At 39.8% G+C, this 16,389-nt stretch overlaps 3 protein-coding genes across 3 annotated transcripts; 2 read left to right on the top strand and 1 right to left on the bottom strand.

Moving 5' to 3' along the window:
- The first annotated feature begins 1,175 nt into the window (after positions 1–1,175).
- LOC124846429 (elongation factor Tu, chloroplastic) lies at positions 1,176–2,916 on the top strand. Its single transcript, XM_047323686.2, has one exon. It carries the CDS (start codon positions 1,251–1,253, stop codon positions 2,703–2,705), a length of 1,455 nt encoding a protein of 484 aa, XP_047179642.1. The 5' UTR covers positions 1,176–1,250; the 3' UTR covers positions 2,706–2,916.
- Positions 2,917–3,395: 479 nt separating this feature from the next.
- Positions 3,396–8,054, bottom strand: LOC124846430 (protein DEHYDRATION-INDUCED 19 homolog 6-like). The gene is made up of 5 exons (XM_047323687.2): positions 7,770–8,054; positions 6,062–6,204; positions 5,607–5,672; positions 5,239–5,474; positions 3,396–3,706 (listed from the first exon to the last, which is right to left on the bottom strand). Exons 1-5 carry the CDS (start codon positions 7,966–7,968, stop codon positions 3,613–3,615), a joined length of 738 nt encoding a protein of 245 aa, XP_047179643.2. The 5' UTR covers positions 7,969–8,054; the 3' UTR covers positions 3,396–3,612.
- Positions 8,055–11,081: 3,027 nt separating this feature from the next.
- LOC148203481 (uncharacterized) lies at positions 11,082–14,334 on the top strand. The gene is made up of 3 exons (XM_088107618.1): positions 11,082–11,989; positions 13,173–13,243; positions 13,319–14,334. Exons 1-3 carry the CDS (start codon positions 11,082–11,084, stop codon positions 14,332–14,334), a joined length of 1,995 nt encoding a protein of 664 aa, XP_087963744.1.
- The last annotated feature ends 2,055 nt before the right edge of the window (positions 14,335–16,389 follow it).

The following is a 16,389-nucleotide window of genomic DNA, read 5'->3' as shown; positions in this document are numbered from 1 at the left end:
AAAGGTTGCTTTTAGTGTCAATTTTAATCATGAAAATAACAGTTTTTCAACTGTTATCACATCTCACTTGTGTAAGTGAAGTTTATACTCACTTGTCAAAATAATATTTGACCTTACTTATATATATTACAATTAATCCTAGTTGATATTGACTGTGAAATTATATATTTGTTGATAATTTAACACAAGTCTAATGATTGTGACATAATAGTTTCAATTAACATTATGATAGTTTGTAACAAAAATATTTGCATCCATATATATATATATATATATATATATATATATATTATATTGTGATTTGATTTTAATCTTATTTTAACACCTATTCTGTATACTCATGTGATACTTAGATCCATAAATTGGTCTATAGTTAAAGTAATAAATTTGATAATGATATATGATTTGATTATACTGACATTAATCATATTTTGTTATGAGATAATTTATGTATAATCATTTTATATTATATAACTTATGCTTTTGTGCGTTGATTTTATGAAAATGTGTTGTGATTCTTTACCTAAGCATTGGAAATTCATCATATACATACAATTAGATGTAAAACCTTAGGAGATTTAAAATGGTACAAAGACTTTTTCCTTACAAGAGTTTTCACTAGGAAAGATAATAAACAACCAGGTTTAATAATAATTCATCAGATTTATATATCCTTCCGATGAAAACTAATGTGTTGACAACATCTGGGATAGTTTCATCATTATTGTATATTGGTTCGCCATTATCATTTACGCACAATGGGGAGATGAGAAGAGAAACCCAACTCATCGCTTCCATTTTTACTATTGATGCATGCAAATACGCACACAATCATAATTGAATGTTAATATTTGAAAATAAAAAATTTCTTCAAACTTCACATCCTTCCCAAACAAATAAATTTAACTAAATATATATATATATATTTTTCAGAATAAAAATTTAAAAAAAGTGAAGAAAAATATATTATATTTTAGCCATGTGGAAGTAGTTTTATAATGAAAGATACAAAATCCTGGTTGATATGCATTTGAGTTGGGTTAACATGAGAAAGAGAGAATAATGTGATCCTTGAAAAATTGAGGAAGAAAAAGGATAGAAGTAATATGAGGTCATATTTTATCCATCCACACACTCTCACCAACACCACCACCACCACCAGATAACACAAATAAGACTTTACACTTCACACAAACCTCGTCTTCTCTCTTCACTCTCTTCACTCTCCACAATCCCAATTTTCCAAAACCATGGCACTTTCTTCTGCAACTGCTTCCTCCAAACTCATACTCTTCCCACATGCATCGTCTTCGTCTTCTTCTTCCTCACCCTCTTCTCTAAATTCTACACCCTTTCGCTCCACCACTACCACCACCCATAAACTAACCACTCTCTCTTCCTCCTTCCTCCAGCCCTCCACCGTCCTCCGCCGTACACCCTCCACCACAACCCACCGCCGCCAATTCACCGTCCGCGCCGCGCGCGGCAAGTTCGAGCGCAAGAAGCCCCACGTCAACATAGGCACCATCGGGCATGTCGACCACGGAAAGACCACCCTCACCGCCGCCCTCACCATGGCTCTCGCCTCCCTCGGCAACAGCGCCCCCAAGAAGTACGACGAGATCGACGCCGCCCCGGAGGAGCGCGCCCGTGGCATCACCATCAACACCGCCACCGTCGAATACGAAACCGAAAACCGCCACTACGCCCACGTGGACTGCCCCGGCCACGCGGACTACGTCAAGAACATGATCACCGGCGCCGCCCAGATGGACGGAGCCATCCTGGTGGTCTCCGGCGCCGACGGCCCCATGCCCCAAACGAAAGAACACATCTTGTTGGCAAAACAAGTCGGCGTGCCCAACATGGTGGTGTTCCTGAACAAACAGGACCAAGTCGACGACGAAGAACTCCTCCAGTTGGTGGAACTCGAAGTGCGCGAGCTTCTCTCCTCGTACGAGTTCCCCGGCGACGACATCCCCATCGTCTCGGGTTCCGCACTCTTGGCCCTGGAAGCTCTCATGGCGAACCCTGCAATCAAACGCGGAGAAAACGAATGGGTCGATAAAATCTACCAACTCATGGACGAAGTGGACAACTACATTCCCATTCCGCAGCGCCAAACCGATCTCCCTTTCCTTCTCGCCGTGGAAGATGTTTTCTCAATCACCGGGCGTGGCACGGTGGCGACGGGGCGAGTGGAGCGTGGGACGATCAGAGTTGGCGAAACCGTTGACCTTGTAGGTTTGAGGGAAACGAGGAACACGACGGTGACCGGCGTGGAGATGTTCCAGAAGATTCTTGACGAGGCGTTGGCAGGGGACAACGTGGGGCTTCTGCTGAGAGGGGTTCAGAAGGTGGACATTCAGAGAGGGATGGTTCTGGCGAAGCCTGGCACCATTACGCCGCACACCAAGTTCGTGGCCATTGTTTATGTTCTGAAGAAGGAGGAAGGTGGGAGGCACTCGCCGTTCTTTGCAGGGTACAGGCCTCAGTTTTACATGAGAACCACCGACGTGACGGGGAAGGTGACCTCCATCATGAACGACAAGGACGAGGAGTCCAAGATGGTTATGCCCGGTGACCGTGTTAAGATGGTCGTCGAGCTCATTGTTCCTGTCGCCTGCGAACAAGGAATGAGGTTCGCCATCAGGGAAGGAGGGAAGACCGTTGGTGCTGGTGTTATCCAATCCATCATCGAGTGAATTCTCTTCTTTTTCATTTCTTCTTCCTCTTCCTTTTATACTCCTTTCCTTTCCCTTTTTCTTATACTTTCCACCTTTATGATGGATGTTGTTATTCCATTCCATTATCATATTCTTCTATCCCAAATCAATTCTCTTTGCTGTTACTGCTCTTTTACTTCACTATCTTCAACGGAATGCAAGGTCCTCACACGAGGTAGTTAAACTGTTACATTTGGCTAATTAGTTCTACTCTATGTCTTGTTTCTTGCATTGCAGTCGATTGGTGTTGGATTTCACGAAACAATGAATTAAATAGGAAGAAAAAATTTGCTGCAAATAGATTAATGTGTGGTGTACTCATGAAGGATAAACAACCTGAATAAGTTCTCATATAAGAGTTTGATTTGGGTTACTTTCAAGTTTTCCTCTTACTTTCATACGAGATTAATCAATGCTAAAGACTACAAAATGAACATTATTTGCTCATAAGTTCAACCTGTTGGAATGTTATAATAACCTAATTAGACTGGCCAGTTCCCTTGGCTAAACACTAAACTGGTTTGCACAACAACTTGGTTCAAAAATACTGGCCAGTTCATCATCAGATTAACCGTCAGAATCAATCAAGCCTCGTATCCCAATTCGAGTTAAAATAGCATTCCGTGCAAAAGACTTGAATCATGGCTCATTCTTGCCATGATGATAAAATAATGCAAAAGATTAACTTCTATATATAGATTTAAAATATACCATTTATAAGTTCAGATGTTCAATAATGCATGCCTGCAAACGAGGCAACCGTCCAATTTTGTGACTATCCAGCACTTAGATTACCTATACTAAATTCATGCACCGTACCAAAACGCAGTTATTTTCTTACAAGAATCAACGCAAGACTGTCTATAAGTTGTTAGATGCATGTTTCCTAGAATAAAGTTGATAACATCAACTCTTGAACAAAAGATGCCTTCTGCCTTCTCTCTTCAATATCCTCTTCGTCTCCCGAGTCTGTCTCTGAGCTGCAAACAAAACCATCAACAACGTTTCAGTACTGAGTTTAAGCAGAGAATTTTTCATAAATCTTATTTTTGTCCCTGTTTTTAAGACAGTATACAGCCGTTGCTACTATCTTTATGCAGCATCAACACAAATTTTTTATCCTCACTATCAATGCATCAAATATTTTTAGTTAAGAAAATTTTGTAATGTATTAAAGGAAAAAATAAGGTTAGCATTTCATATATTGCTACTCGTTAAAAGTATTTAATCACCAAAATATAACTGGATGAGTAAGATAGATTCGCTTGTCAGTAGAGCATGCTTGTGAAACAAATGTCACGAGATATTAATAAGGGTGTCTCATCACATTGACAGTCAAGTAATTTTGGCCAAAAGGGTATCATACAATTCGACATATTCAAGGTCCAGAAGGAAAGTTTTCATAATCACCAACAAAGTAGGTTATGCAAAGCTATAGTTGGAGCTAGAGCTTCACAGAAACAATCAGAATTGTATATCAAGAAATGCAAGCTAATTTAGTGGCAGTCAGTACATGTACATATTGGCATACATAATACGACTACCAATCAATTTTCATTTTTAATACCGGTACATTACACTTAAACAAATTCATTGTTTTTCCTATACTAGAACAATTCTGACACCATTTGTTCATCTAATTAGTTTCCTCTGACGAGGAATCGTCTGATGTAGTAATGATAAGAATTGTTTGATAGTCGCTATGCCGCTGAGACACTATGGTTTTTGTTTTGTCTGCTGAGTTGTTTAATGGATTTGAATCATCTAATGGTTTTTATTTCATCATGGAGGAAGATAAGCTTCGATGTGAATGATGTGTATTGGTGTTTGAACCAGCAGGAAAATGCATAAGTAATGTTGATGGCTTCATGAATATACTCTACAGAATCATTTATAGTTATTTCTAAGTCTGACAAATGTAAAAATATATCGTACACATTTGCCTTGTTTCACACACCTCCCTAAGCTTTCAAAGTAACTTTCAAATGAAAAGAATAAAGTAAAAATTCCACAGCAAAATATAGTTTGTCGTGTTATATATATGTAATGTCATATTATGAATAGAATATAGATTGCTGTTAACCAACTAATAAATACACTCCGAGCGATATGTCTTGTAAATCCACAGCACACAGACAATTTTGAAATGTATCGCTATGTATACACTATATATACTGTGTCAAATTGGATAAACAATTACCCATGTCATAAGAAGTATTATTATCACTATTTTTATGTATAGAACAATGAATTAGTTACAATAGTGATAAATTGAGATAGACTACTGCACTTATGAATTTAGCAGATACCAGTGAAGCAGCTAAATTAGTTATAGTAGTACATTTATAACATTTCCAAGAACAGGAGATTATCAGTGTCTATAAAGGAAAACAAAATTGATCTTTAGCTATTCTTTTAATGCTTTGCAGTTAGAATTATCAGTTTCTCGTGCTCTTTTTCACTATATAAGCATACTTCCAATACAAAAATACCAGAGAAAGAAGGATCATACCCTTTTCCACTGGAAATGTCAGGATCATACCCCTTTCCACTGGAAATGTCTGAGGCACTGCTGGAGAAACCTTCACTAGGTTGGATACCTCTGGAGTTTGGAACAGACAGATTGCGAACAAATGGTGTCAGAAGTGGATCAGGCACCAGTTCATGTCTTCCTCTGGCAGGAAGTTTCTTGTCAAACACTACTGTATCACCCGACGAGATGCTAGATTTGTCAGACTTCCAAGATCTCTATAGAAAGTATAGATCATTTATTGACATATTCAATTGAATTGGGCAAGAATCAAGTTCTCTTAAAACCAAGAGTGAGCTAGATAACATTAAGAACACAAAGATTCCATGATTGAGTTGGGCAATATTTACCTTGCTTGAATTCTGTGCAACCCTGACTGCATCCTCCCCTAAATTTTCTTCACACAGAGGACAGGTCTGATATAGGAAAATTAAGACAGTCAGTCAGTTTTCAAATTTAAATTACAACTTAATTACCTAAGTGAAATGTTCAGAAACATTAAATATTCTTTCTTAGCTTTTAACTAAAATGGCTGCTAGTTAATTTTATCCTTACCCTTTTCTTTCTCATATCAGAACAGTGCAACATATCAAGTATATAGACAGAATTTTTGTTCAGTGTGTTATATACAATTGAACTTAAGCTATGAACTACGGTTTACAAACTATAATAAAGTCAATGAACAGTCTCACAATTAATCAAGGAAAGTAGGAAAAGGAAACAGAGTCGAATAGAAGTGTACATGTTATGATGTTAGCAATAACTTCAGCCAAACATCAAATTTCAAAATTCAGAACCGTCATACCATATCTCTTGGGTCATAGCAATCATCCTCTTCCAAACGAGCACGGAATGAAGAAAAATCAAACTCGAAGTCACAGAAAGGACATTGAAAAAGAGATTTTGCATCATCATCCTCATCTGTATAATTTAGCATTGAATATTTATCTGTATAGTTCAAATGGAATCCTCATCAGTAAACTATTTTGGCACAAAGGATCCATTTTTAATGCCATAAAAGGTACATCTCAAAAGAAAACATCAATAGGAAAGATAAATGTATTGTATGTTCCCTACAGCTACAAATGTACAACTTACAAGATTATAAAACACTAACAAGAAGGAAAATTAACAGTGCTAAGGTTCCCTTATGCTCTTCATGGTATGTTTAGGTTCAAGGAGGGGAAGATTGGGGGAAGAGAATAGGAGGTGAAGAAATTAACCCTTTTTTTTCATATTTGGATGTTTAAAATCATCCAAGTTTCTCTAAATTTGAGTAATTTTGTTTGTAAAAATTAAAGCAAAAGGAAGGCTTGGAGGGTAATCCCCTCATTCTAAAAATCTCAGTAACAAGGAGAATGCTATTGCCCCATTCTCGTCCATCTAAACATACTAGCAATTTGCAGGGCACATCCAAAACTCAGGATAAAAGTGAAGCCATAGGACAAAAAATATCCAGAAAAGAACCAAATGTGAAAGCATTCAAGAACAGAAAAACTGATAGATCACACATGTGTGACGCCCCTAACAAGGGAGAAAATAGTTCACATAAGCACAATTCAAATTGGAACCTTTTCAATTTCACCTTCATCAGACTCAGAAACATTCTCCTCCCCCCGAATTAAATATCGTGAAGGCCCCCAAGTTTCATTAGTTCTCCGCGCCAGTAAATACGATTGAATTCCTTCATTGACGCTGTTCCTTTCAAACTTCAACTTTTCTAGATTCCTCCTCAAAGCAGCAGCTTGAGGCAGTTCTTCCTCTGAGGAATCACACTCCTGCGTCATTACTCCAATTCAATTCACCCTCTCACCCTTGTTTTTTTTCTTATTTCTGCTTTTAAGGCTTCGGAGAAATTATTATATTCGCAATTATCTCGCACTCTCGTATGATAAGAGCAGCATATATGGAAAAGCTTGGCAGAACCTGCCAGAGTTATTTGATTTATTGTCTTAATTAAGCCCAAGTTCCCATAAACAGAGAACCTGGAAATCATTACTGAGTGATTAACTTATAAAGCCAAAACATATCCTGGCCGTCCCTTACATCAGCCCTGAATTGCACAGACACCAATCGAAACGGTTACTTGTAAATGATGTCCACTTGCAACACATTCAATGGCAGAAACAAACATTCGGAACAATAATTTTTGTTTTTTCAAAAGTAACTGTTCCTGATAAATGCCAACCCTTTAAGAGCAAAACTGCATGCTTCAAAGTGGAGGTCCTCTGAGGGAAACGATAACAGAAAAACCGGAACTTTGAAATTAAACTTCTCTGACTAGCGAACACGGGCTTTAGTTCAGTTCACTGAAAGTTCAATGCAATTCCAAAGAAACCCAAATGCCCTCTTTCTCTCTTTTTTTTCCCCCCTCACTTGCACCCACCAGGGAAAAGACGTACCTTTAGGACGTAATTTTCACACCAAGAGGAAAGAAAGCATGTAGAGCAAAAAGAGAGAGAGAAATGCAGCAGTGAAGAGAAGAAAGTGAAAATGGGTGGTAAGAGAAGTACCTGAGTGAAGGCGAGAAGCTTGGAGAGAGGGGAAGTGATTGGAGGGATGAACAGTGGCAGCCCTGAAGATGAAGTCCATGGTGGTTGTAAGGGAGAAAGAGATGGTGTGGTTTTGTTGTGAGTGAGTGAGTGATGAAAAGAGATTTCTCAAGCGAAAAGGGAAAGGACATGCTTTCCCGTCAATATTATCATCACTCATCAATTCATCTGCTCCGATTAGTGTGGTCGTGTTTTGCTACTCATTTCTTTGCCTTCTGACACTCTCAACTCTCACTTCTGACACAATAAAACATTCATTATTCCTGACTCACACGTGCCACTTTCACCACCTTATTCTCCTCATAAAATTTCATACCAGATTAAACCACGTTTGCATTACAATAATAGAGATTGCATTGCCATAATTATCTCCCCCATATCTATCAGTATTTTTAACTATATTTTGGTTAGCTTTAATCGCATTTCTTCTGCTTGTAAATCAAGCTTTCAACCAATATATTCTTATATAGATCATATGGCTTAAAGCATATAATGTATCTTAATTTCCTGAACTTAGTTTCAAGAGGGATTAAGTTTTAAGAAAATATGTTTCTTTTATCTCAAAAGTAATTTAATTAATGCAATTTTTTACACTTCACGCTATAAAGCTACATTTAAATGGGCTTTTAAAAATAAACTTGATTTAAAATACCAACCGTAAATATCATAAAGGAATGTTCCATTTTTGGAAACATGAACACGCTTAAACATATCATAAATTTTCATATTTATAAGTCTTTAAAATATATCAATGATAGGTAATAATTTGATCATTTAGAATATATTAAAAATATTTTTAATACACTAATATTAGTATATTTTAAAGACTCAAGAAAAAAATCAGACACAAAAAATTTAACAAAAAATCTGAAGTCATACTCGAGTTAAAAAGCTTAATGAGTTTTAAGAGGTCATCGGTGCTAAATGAATTTGAGTACTGTTTTAAGGTATGTTAAATGTTAAAAAAAAAAAAAAAAACTGGATAGAAGTTCACAAGAAAAGCATACCAAAACACAAGTCAACCATAAAAGGAGTCTAAAAAACTAAGTCTTCCCTATATGTGAATACAAGATTTGCATGGATGAACTCAATAAATCACATTCCAGTCACAATATAATATATGTTAAGCAAGCCGAAAATCATGTTTGATATGAAGCATTTCATTTCTACATTATAGATTCACTCAAACATGAATTAGATATCAATAAAGTTTGATAATAACTCGATGACTGATCATAAAATAAATCTAATAAATAACAAATTTTATTTAAAATAATTCTAATATTAATATTAAAACATGAAAATTAAACTCAATTTTACAAAATCAGTTCTCCTCACCTATATAACATTTGATCATTCTAACTTGAAAAACTTCTTAGTCCAACATGTCTTGTGTCAGCAAAAATTGTAATTATTACAAAACAGAATACTATTTCTCAGTTCGCATGAACCAAAATAGACAGATAATATAGACCACAGCAGAAGATTCAGCTGGCTAATACGTTAGCATGAACGCAAGCATGTATAGTGAATGTAGAAGAAAGATGAATCAATTCTTGAAGCCATTACCACAGTTGTTAAGCAACTAAACAACGCAAGAACACATGCTGAGACGATTCCGCAGCATCCTCACATAAACTACGCACGGAAACTGCAACATAAAAACCACGTTCATCATTCGATCATGCAGAGCCTCCATGACAGAAAAATGGGTTCATATTGGATCAATAAGAAAAATCTTAGTATATTGTACTTTCGATTCTTTTTTAAATAATAACTAATCTAAAATATTAATCGTCTTCAACTTTAAAAATAAAGTTAAATAAAAATATTAAAAGCATAATTAATATTTTCTTAAAATTCGAAACAAGAATTAAATAAAAATAACATTCTTTAAAAAAATTACCAGATTTAGACATAAACTGACTATATTTATTAATAACGTGTGTAATATTAATTGCATAATTTTAAATATTAATTATATGTTATATTTTATAAATATAATCAATATTATTGTGTGTTTTTAAATGCATATGTTAAATACTGATGTGTATGCAATATTAATTGCATAGAATTCATCATATGTTATATTTAACGTTTAATAAGTGTTTCAGTAGGGATGTGGAGACCGAGATACCAACCTAACAAAACTAGACTACTTCTTCTTGTGATGCCTATTACGATGCTTCCTCCCTCTCTCTATGCTCTGCTCTCTAGGAGAAGATGGGCTGGGTACCTGCAAAGGCACTCCGACGCTCAAGTCAAGAAAGGAATGTCTGATTAATCTTCAGAATAATAATCTCTCTCTTAATCTCTCTTAGGGGAAAAACGTACCTTTTTTCTCCTGTGCTTTGTATATTTAAAACAGTAAAATAAACCGTTTACCTGAAAGTTCGGTCCGTTACCGAAGTTGACTGCCTGGGAGTTGTAACTGTTAGATCGTGTTTCATACTGGGTTAGTTATTCCCGTGATTTGTGGTATCTGACTAATATTCGAAATTATCTGTTGGCATATGCTAAATCGCTTTGTTGTCGTGCAAGCGCTATGTGTCGAGACATCATTGGTTGTCGAGCACCGGGTGATCGACGTGGTCTATCACCAGGTGCTCGACATCAGCATGCGAATGTCACTGATTGTCGATTACCAGGTGCTCGACATCAACATGCGAATGTCACTGATTGTCGATTACCAGGTGCTCGACATCAACCTGTAAGTGCTCGACATCAACATGCGAACGACATTGACTGTCGATTACCAGGTACTCGACATCAACCTGTAAGTGCTCGACATCAACATGCGAACGACATTGACTGTCGATTACCAGGTGTTCGACATCAACCTGTAAACACTTGTGATGTTAAAGGTCGACCGCTGGTGAACTCGGGTATCCTATGGTACATGCCCCCCGAGTCCAAGGAAACGAGCGCATAGTTGCGCCTGTGAGTTTACTAAAGGACGCTGAGTGGTTGTGATGAGGGAAATGATACGCACCGTTTTGGGGTTTAGATTTTTAGGGTTTTCCCGCTTTTTTGGAGAAACGAAGAGACATGAAAAAGCAACTGTTGGATTAAGAAGGATCTTACGGTGTTGACGCTTAACCTTCCAGCCTTCTTCAACACGTTTCATAAAGGAGGTAATCATTGTTTTGGGGAAAAACAGAAGTTAGTATTGTGTGCTGCGAACGGAAAATTCTTTGCAAGACCTCCGATTACGCTGAATCGGGATTTTACCAGGTAACCTTTTCCTTCGTCTTATCGTATTTACTGCCGATAATGGAAGAAAAGGGGCATAACACCGGTGACCACATGCCGGGGCCGTCAGCAACGGCGGAATGCCCTGAAATCACCACTATACCTTGTGGTGCTGCGGCGGAATGCCCTGAAACCACCACTGTACCTTGTGGTGCGGCGGCGGAATGCCCTGAAATCACCACTGTACTTTGTGGTGAGGATGCCTTTGTGTATGGAAGTGTGTGTGGTGAGGGTCCAGAGGGACGTATAATGTCTCCGATTAGCGGGGATGAGTACGCCTGGGCGGCGCGTGAGGTGAAGGAACTTAAAAGTCAGTTTAGGAGTAGGGCTGTGATAACAAACTGGATTGAGAATAGTTGCGTTTTGAGAACCCTAGGGTACCAAACATGTATAAAGTTGATAGCTTGTCGGGATGATGAGAGGGTATGTTACGGTAGGGAGAATGCTTCCGATGAGTTCTTTTACTGCTATGCTTCGTTGTTCTACGATTTGTATCTGAGATTGCCGTTTACCACCTTTCAAATGGATGTTTTGCGCACCCTAAACGTCGCACCTAGTCAGTTGCATCCCAACAGTTGGGGGTATGTACAGGCGTTTGCTGTGTTGTGTCGGGCGTTAGGAATTAGGCCCACTGTAGGTTTCTTTCTGTATTTCTTTAGATGTCGACCGGTTGCTACGAAGGGATGGGTGTCACTGATTTCGGAGCCAGGTAATGCGCTACTAGAGCTTTACCTACAGTCGTATAGGGATTTTAAAGAAAAATTCTTTAAAGTGTCGATCACCGATGCCGGGCGGAGGTACTTTTTCGGTGATGAGGGGAACCCCAAATTCCCATTGTATTGGACGCAGGATCCGCTGAGGTTCACCTCGTGGTCTGAAGATAAGATGACGATTGAAGAGTTAGAGGCTCTGAGTGTGTTGGCCTCGTTGCCCCGTGATAACTTTTTGGCAAGTATACCAAATCGTTACAAGTAATACAGTGATAAGTAAAGTATCGTTCTCCTCAGGGAATTTGTGTTACGTTATTTAATTAAAATTTATTTATCAAAATCAATTTGAACAACAAAATATAAGTGAATTAATAGTCTCAAACTAGATGACAATTTAAAATTGAAATTAAAATTTAAAGAAAGCTTCATTGGAATTGACTTCATAACCACATTACAGTAACTATTCTGAGCAATATAACTTGCGTTCAAACATCAACATCACAGTATCTTGGTTTAATTCCTTAAAACAAGTTCTAAAGAATTATGTTCAATTATTAATTCCTTAAGTAATTAAACATAAACTTTGCATTAAGAACGATGTTATTGATGACCAGGAGAATTGAAACTATTCCTAGCCTCTTTCCTTCTGGTTGCTTTTCTTGCGTTAATACTCAAATTTACTTCCCAGTACAATTTAAATATAAAAACAAGTTTATTTTACTTCCGTAAAATAAAATAAAAAGTAAACAAGAAAAGCATATGAACACAACTTATATTGAACAGGAAAGATTACATCAAATGTCAGCCATTACAGTCAATTCCAACGAATAAAAGTTTAGCCTATCCTAGACATCACAAACATACTCATTTCTGCAATTCCTTGCATGATGTGCAGTCTTGATGTCTTCAGAGAGGTCTCTTGATGGTCTCCTTCTCCAGAGCAGTTCTCCAAAAAATTATTCTTTTCAGTCCGATCCCTTTCTATCATTCAAAGCACGTCTTTTAAGAGACGGTTGAATTCTCATAACTGCTCCATTCGCTCCGCGCACAGAAGCAGATTCGCTGTGCGAATTAAAATTAATTCAGCACTCAACTGCACCAATTCGCTAAGCGCACAGCCTCTGCTGCGCTGTGCGAATTTTGCAATTTTCATTCTTCTCTGATGTTATTCGCTCAGCGAACCAATGGTGGTGCGCTGTGCGAATGTATTCTCCTGTCTCTGCGAATTTTGCTTCTGCTATGCGAGAATTGGCGGACAGATTCCTTTTTGTACAACTTTTCCTGAACAATAATTTACAACACAATCTACTTCCTATTACGACTTTTCACTGAGTAATAACATGAATAATTACAAAATTGAGATCCTTTATAAGTGTCAAAACATCTGTTTTTCACACTTATCACCCCGCCCCTTTTCTTCCCGTCAGCTTATAAACTGCCTTGAGTTCGATGACGCGGATGCGAGGGTGTTTGGTATGTGTCTTTGCTTGTTATTTTTGTAAATTGCTTTGTTATTGCTGACTGTTGTGGGTGGTCTTTGTTTTGCAGAGATAATGGGGAGAAAAGGCAGTGGTGTAAATTGGTTTCAGTCTATTGGCAATGAGAGGGCTGAAGTTAACCGCCCTGGGCAATCCGCTGGACGTGCTGTGGGTCAACAACGCACACCAGTGCAATCAACTGATCCGGTTCCAGTCGTACTGTCGGTGTCGCCTGACGAGACGGTGGTTGTTGAAGAGCAGTTGAAGCGGAAAAGGAAAGTGAAGGCTGTCGGGACCAGCGGTGAGGTAGCAAAGAAGAGAAAGGAGGGGTTTGGGGAGACAGAGCGTCCCCTCCCACTCGGCGTATGGGATCCTGCCTTTACAATGGGTCACAAGGTTGAGCTGAACATGGACAGCTCGGAAAAGAAGGTTGTGGAGAACATGAGTGAGCAAGAAATAGCCGATACCATGTTGGAAATGACGACACGAGCGCAAATGTTGGCTTGGCACTTGGCCTATGCTTCTGACAGAGGTAAGCTCCGGGTTGAACTAGAGAAGACACGGACTCAGCTGAAAGAACTCACCGAGGTTCATGCGGTATGCGATGCGAAGCAGAAGCGTTCAGAGCAACTCTTGAGAGAGGCTGAAGTGCTGTTGAATGACTCTCGGGATGCTGGCCTGGCCTTGAGAAAGGAGCGTGATCAAATGTCGAGCGATTTGGAGCAGGCTAAGAAGGTAGTGGCGACAATGTCCAAAGAGAGGAACGACTGGCGAGCAGAGGCCCTGGATAGTAAAGAGCTAGTGGAAGAGCTGAAGGATGCGATAATGATTGAACATACCAGGGGCTTTCGGAAGGCTCTAAGGCAGGTCGACCATTTGCTCGAGGTGTCGACTGAGGGGGTGGCGTTCGACATTCAGAAGGACGTGCATGAAGGCCAAATGAAGCCTCTGAATGAGATTCCTGAGGACGCCTTCTTAGAAGCGGAGGAAGATGAAGAGGCGGCCGCCAACGATAAGCAGGGTGAAGTCGTCGTGGAGGCGATTGGAGATGCTGCTGATGGCACTCCTAACATTGTAATAGATTAGGATTTATCATTGCGATGTACATATGAACACAAACTTATGCTTGACTGTGAAACTTTGAAATTTAGAACTCTTTGAATATTTGACGTTGAAGCAGGATTTGTTGAACTCTTTGAATGTTGAGCGTTTAACTTTGCTGATTTTGCGATTTGTTTGTCGTAACGACCACTAAGTATCAATGTCGAGTGTGTTGATAACGCGGTGTATGACCGTCGAGAGTGAGGGTCGAGTAGGGGAATACTGGGTGTTCCAGGGAGAAATCTACCAGAGGGAGTGTATCCCAAGCGGACTGGGTGTTCAAGGGTGAACATCTACCAGAGGGAGTGTATCCCAATTCGTTTGTGTGTGGAAGTGCCCGAGACGACGACCGTGGGACTCGACATTGGAGAAGTTATAAATGACACTAAGTAGTAATCATAATGAAATGTACTCTTTATTTGGAAACGGAACTGAATAATGTTTCAAAAATAATCGACAAAAAATGAACGCTAACTAAAGTAGTATTTAAGGTGAGTGGCATTCCATGTGTTGGGAACTGGTTGTCCATCAAGGAGCTGGAGGGGATATGCACCGTTCGACATGTCTTCTATAATTCGAAATGGTCCTTCCCAGTTAGCTGCAAGCTTGCCGTGCGCTCGGTTCTTCCTGGCCTCTCCCCGCTTTCGCCATACCAGATCTCCACTTTTGAAGGCTCTGAGCTTGACCTTGGTGTTGTATCGGCAAGATAGCATTCGCTTCTGTGCCTCTGCACGGATGGTGGCGACCTCTCGACGCTCAGGAAGGACGTCGAGATTCATCCGCAACTGTTCTTCATTAAGTGACATATCAGTGATATTCCGCCTTAAGGAAGGCTCGCCAACTTCGATTGGGAGCATGGCATCATTGCCGTAAGTCAGGTTGAATGGCGTGTCCCCTGTAGATCCGTGAGGAGTGCACCTGTATGCCCACAAAACCTCTGGTAATTCTTCCACCCATAAACCTTTAGCTTCACCGAGTCGCTTCTTTAACTCTGTTAGTATGGCTTTGTTCGCGGCCTCTGCTTGGCCGTTTGTTTGAGGATGCTCGACTGAAGAGGTGACATGTTTGATGCCCAAGTTGCTAAGGAAATCTTCTAGCTTGCGCTCGATGAATTGGCGGCCGTTGTCGGTAATAATCTTCTGAGGGAGGCCGAACCGACAGATGAGGCGCCAGATGAACTTCTGCACTCGTTGGGCATTAATGACGGACAACGGCTCGGCTTCTATCCATTTTTTGAAATAGTCGACCGCCACGAGGAGGAACTTGTTTTGCGCTTTGGCGATCGGTAATGGTCCAACTATGTCGAGGCCCCACTGAGCGAATGGCCAGGGAGAGACAATACTGTGCAAATCTTTGGGAGGTGCATGGATGTCGTGACCGTGGGCCTGACAGGAGATACATTTCTTGACGAATGTCTCACAATCTTGGTCGAGCGTGGGCCAGTAATATCCTGCGCGAAGAATGCGTGCCCTCAGTGTCCGCTTACCAGAATGAAGTCCGCATATCCCGGTATGCAATTCGCGCAGGACGTAGTCTGCCTCTTCCTCTGATATGCATTTCAACAGAGGAGTGCTATGGCCGCGACGGTATAGGTCGTCGCCTATGTATACAAAACGTGCGATGCGTTTGGAATCGGTCACAGTAATACTCTCTCCTTTGTCTTGTTTCTCCATAAGATCCTTGATCTTCTGGCGCCAGTCTGTTATGGGTGTCGATACATTGGTGACGAAGGCTTCCACCACAGGACGGTCGAGCGTCATCTTAATGATTGAGGCTAGCTGTGCTCGCTCCTTAGAATGGGTTAACTTAGACAAGAGATCTGCTCTTGCGTTTTGCTCCCTGGATACATGGATGACACTAACCTCGACGAAATTTTGGAGCAAGGTCTGAGCCTTGTGGAAATAGCGTAACAGCTGATTATCCTTGACTTGATAGGTTCCGTTCATGTGGCCGACCACCAATTTTGAGTCCATCCGACACTCTAAACGATCGACCGTGAACTCCCTGGCCAGGGACAGGCCAGCAATCAAGGCATCGTAC

The sequence above is a fragment of the Vigna umbellata genome, chromosome 2, assembly GCF_029865625.1.
Source record: "Vigna umbellata cultivar VRB3 chromosome 2, Vumbellata_1.0, whole genome shotgun sequence".
In the NCBI taxonomy this organism is placed as follows: Eukaryota; Viridiplantae; Streptophyta; class Magnoliopsida; order Fabales; family Fabaceae; genus Vigna; species Vigna umbellata.
The sequence above is the reverse complement of the archived record's forward strand: the minus strand, read 5'-3'. Positions and strand labels throughout refer to the sequence as shown.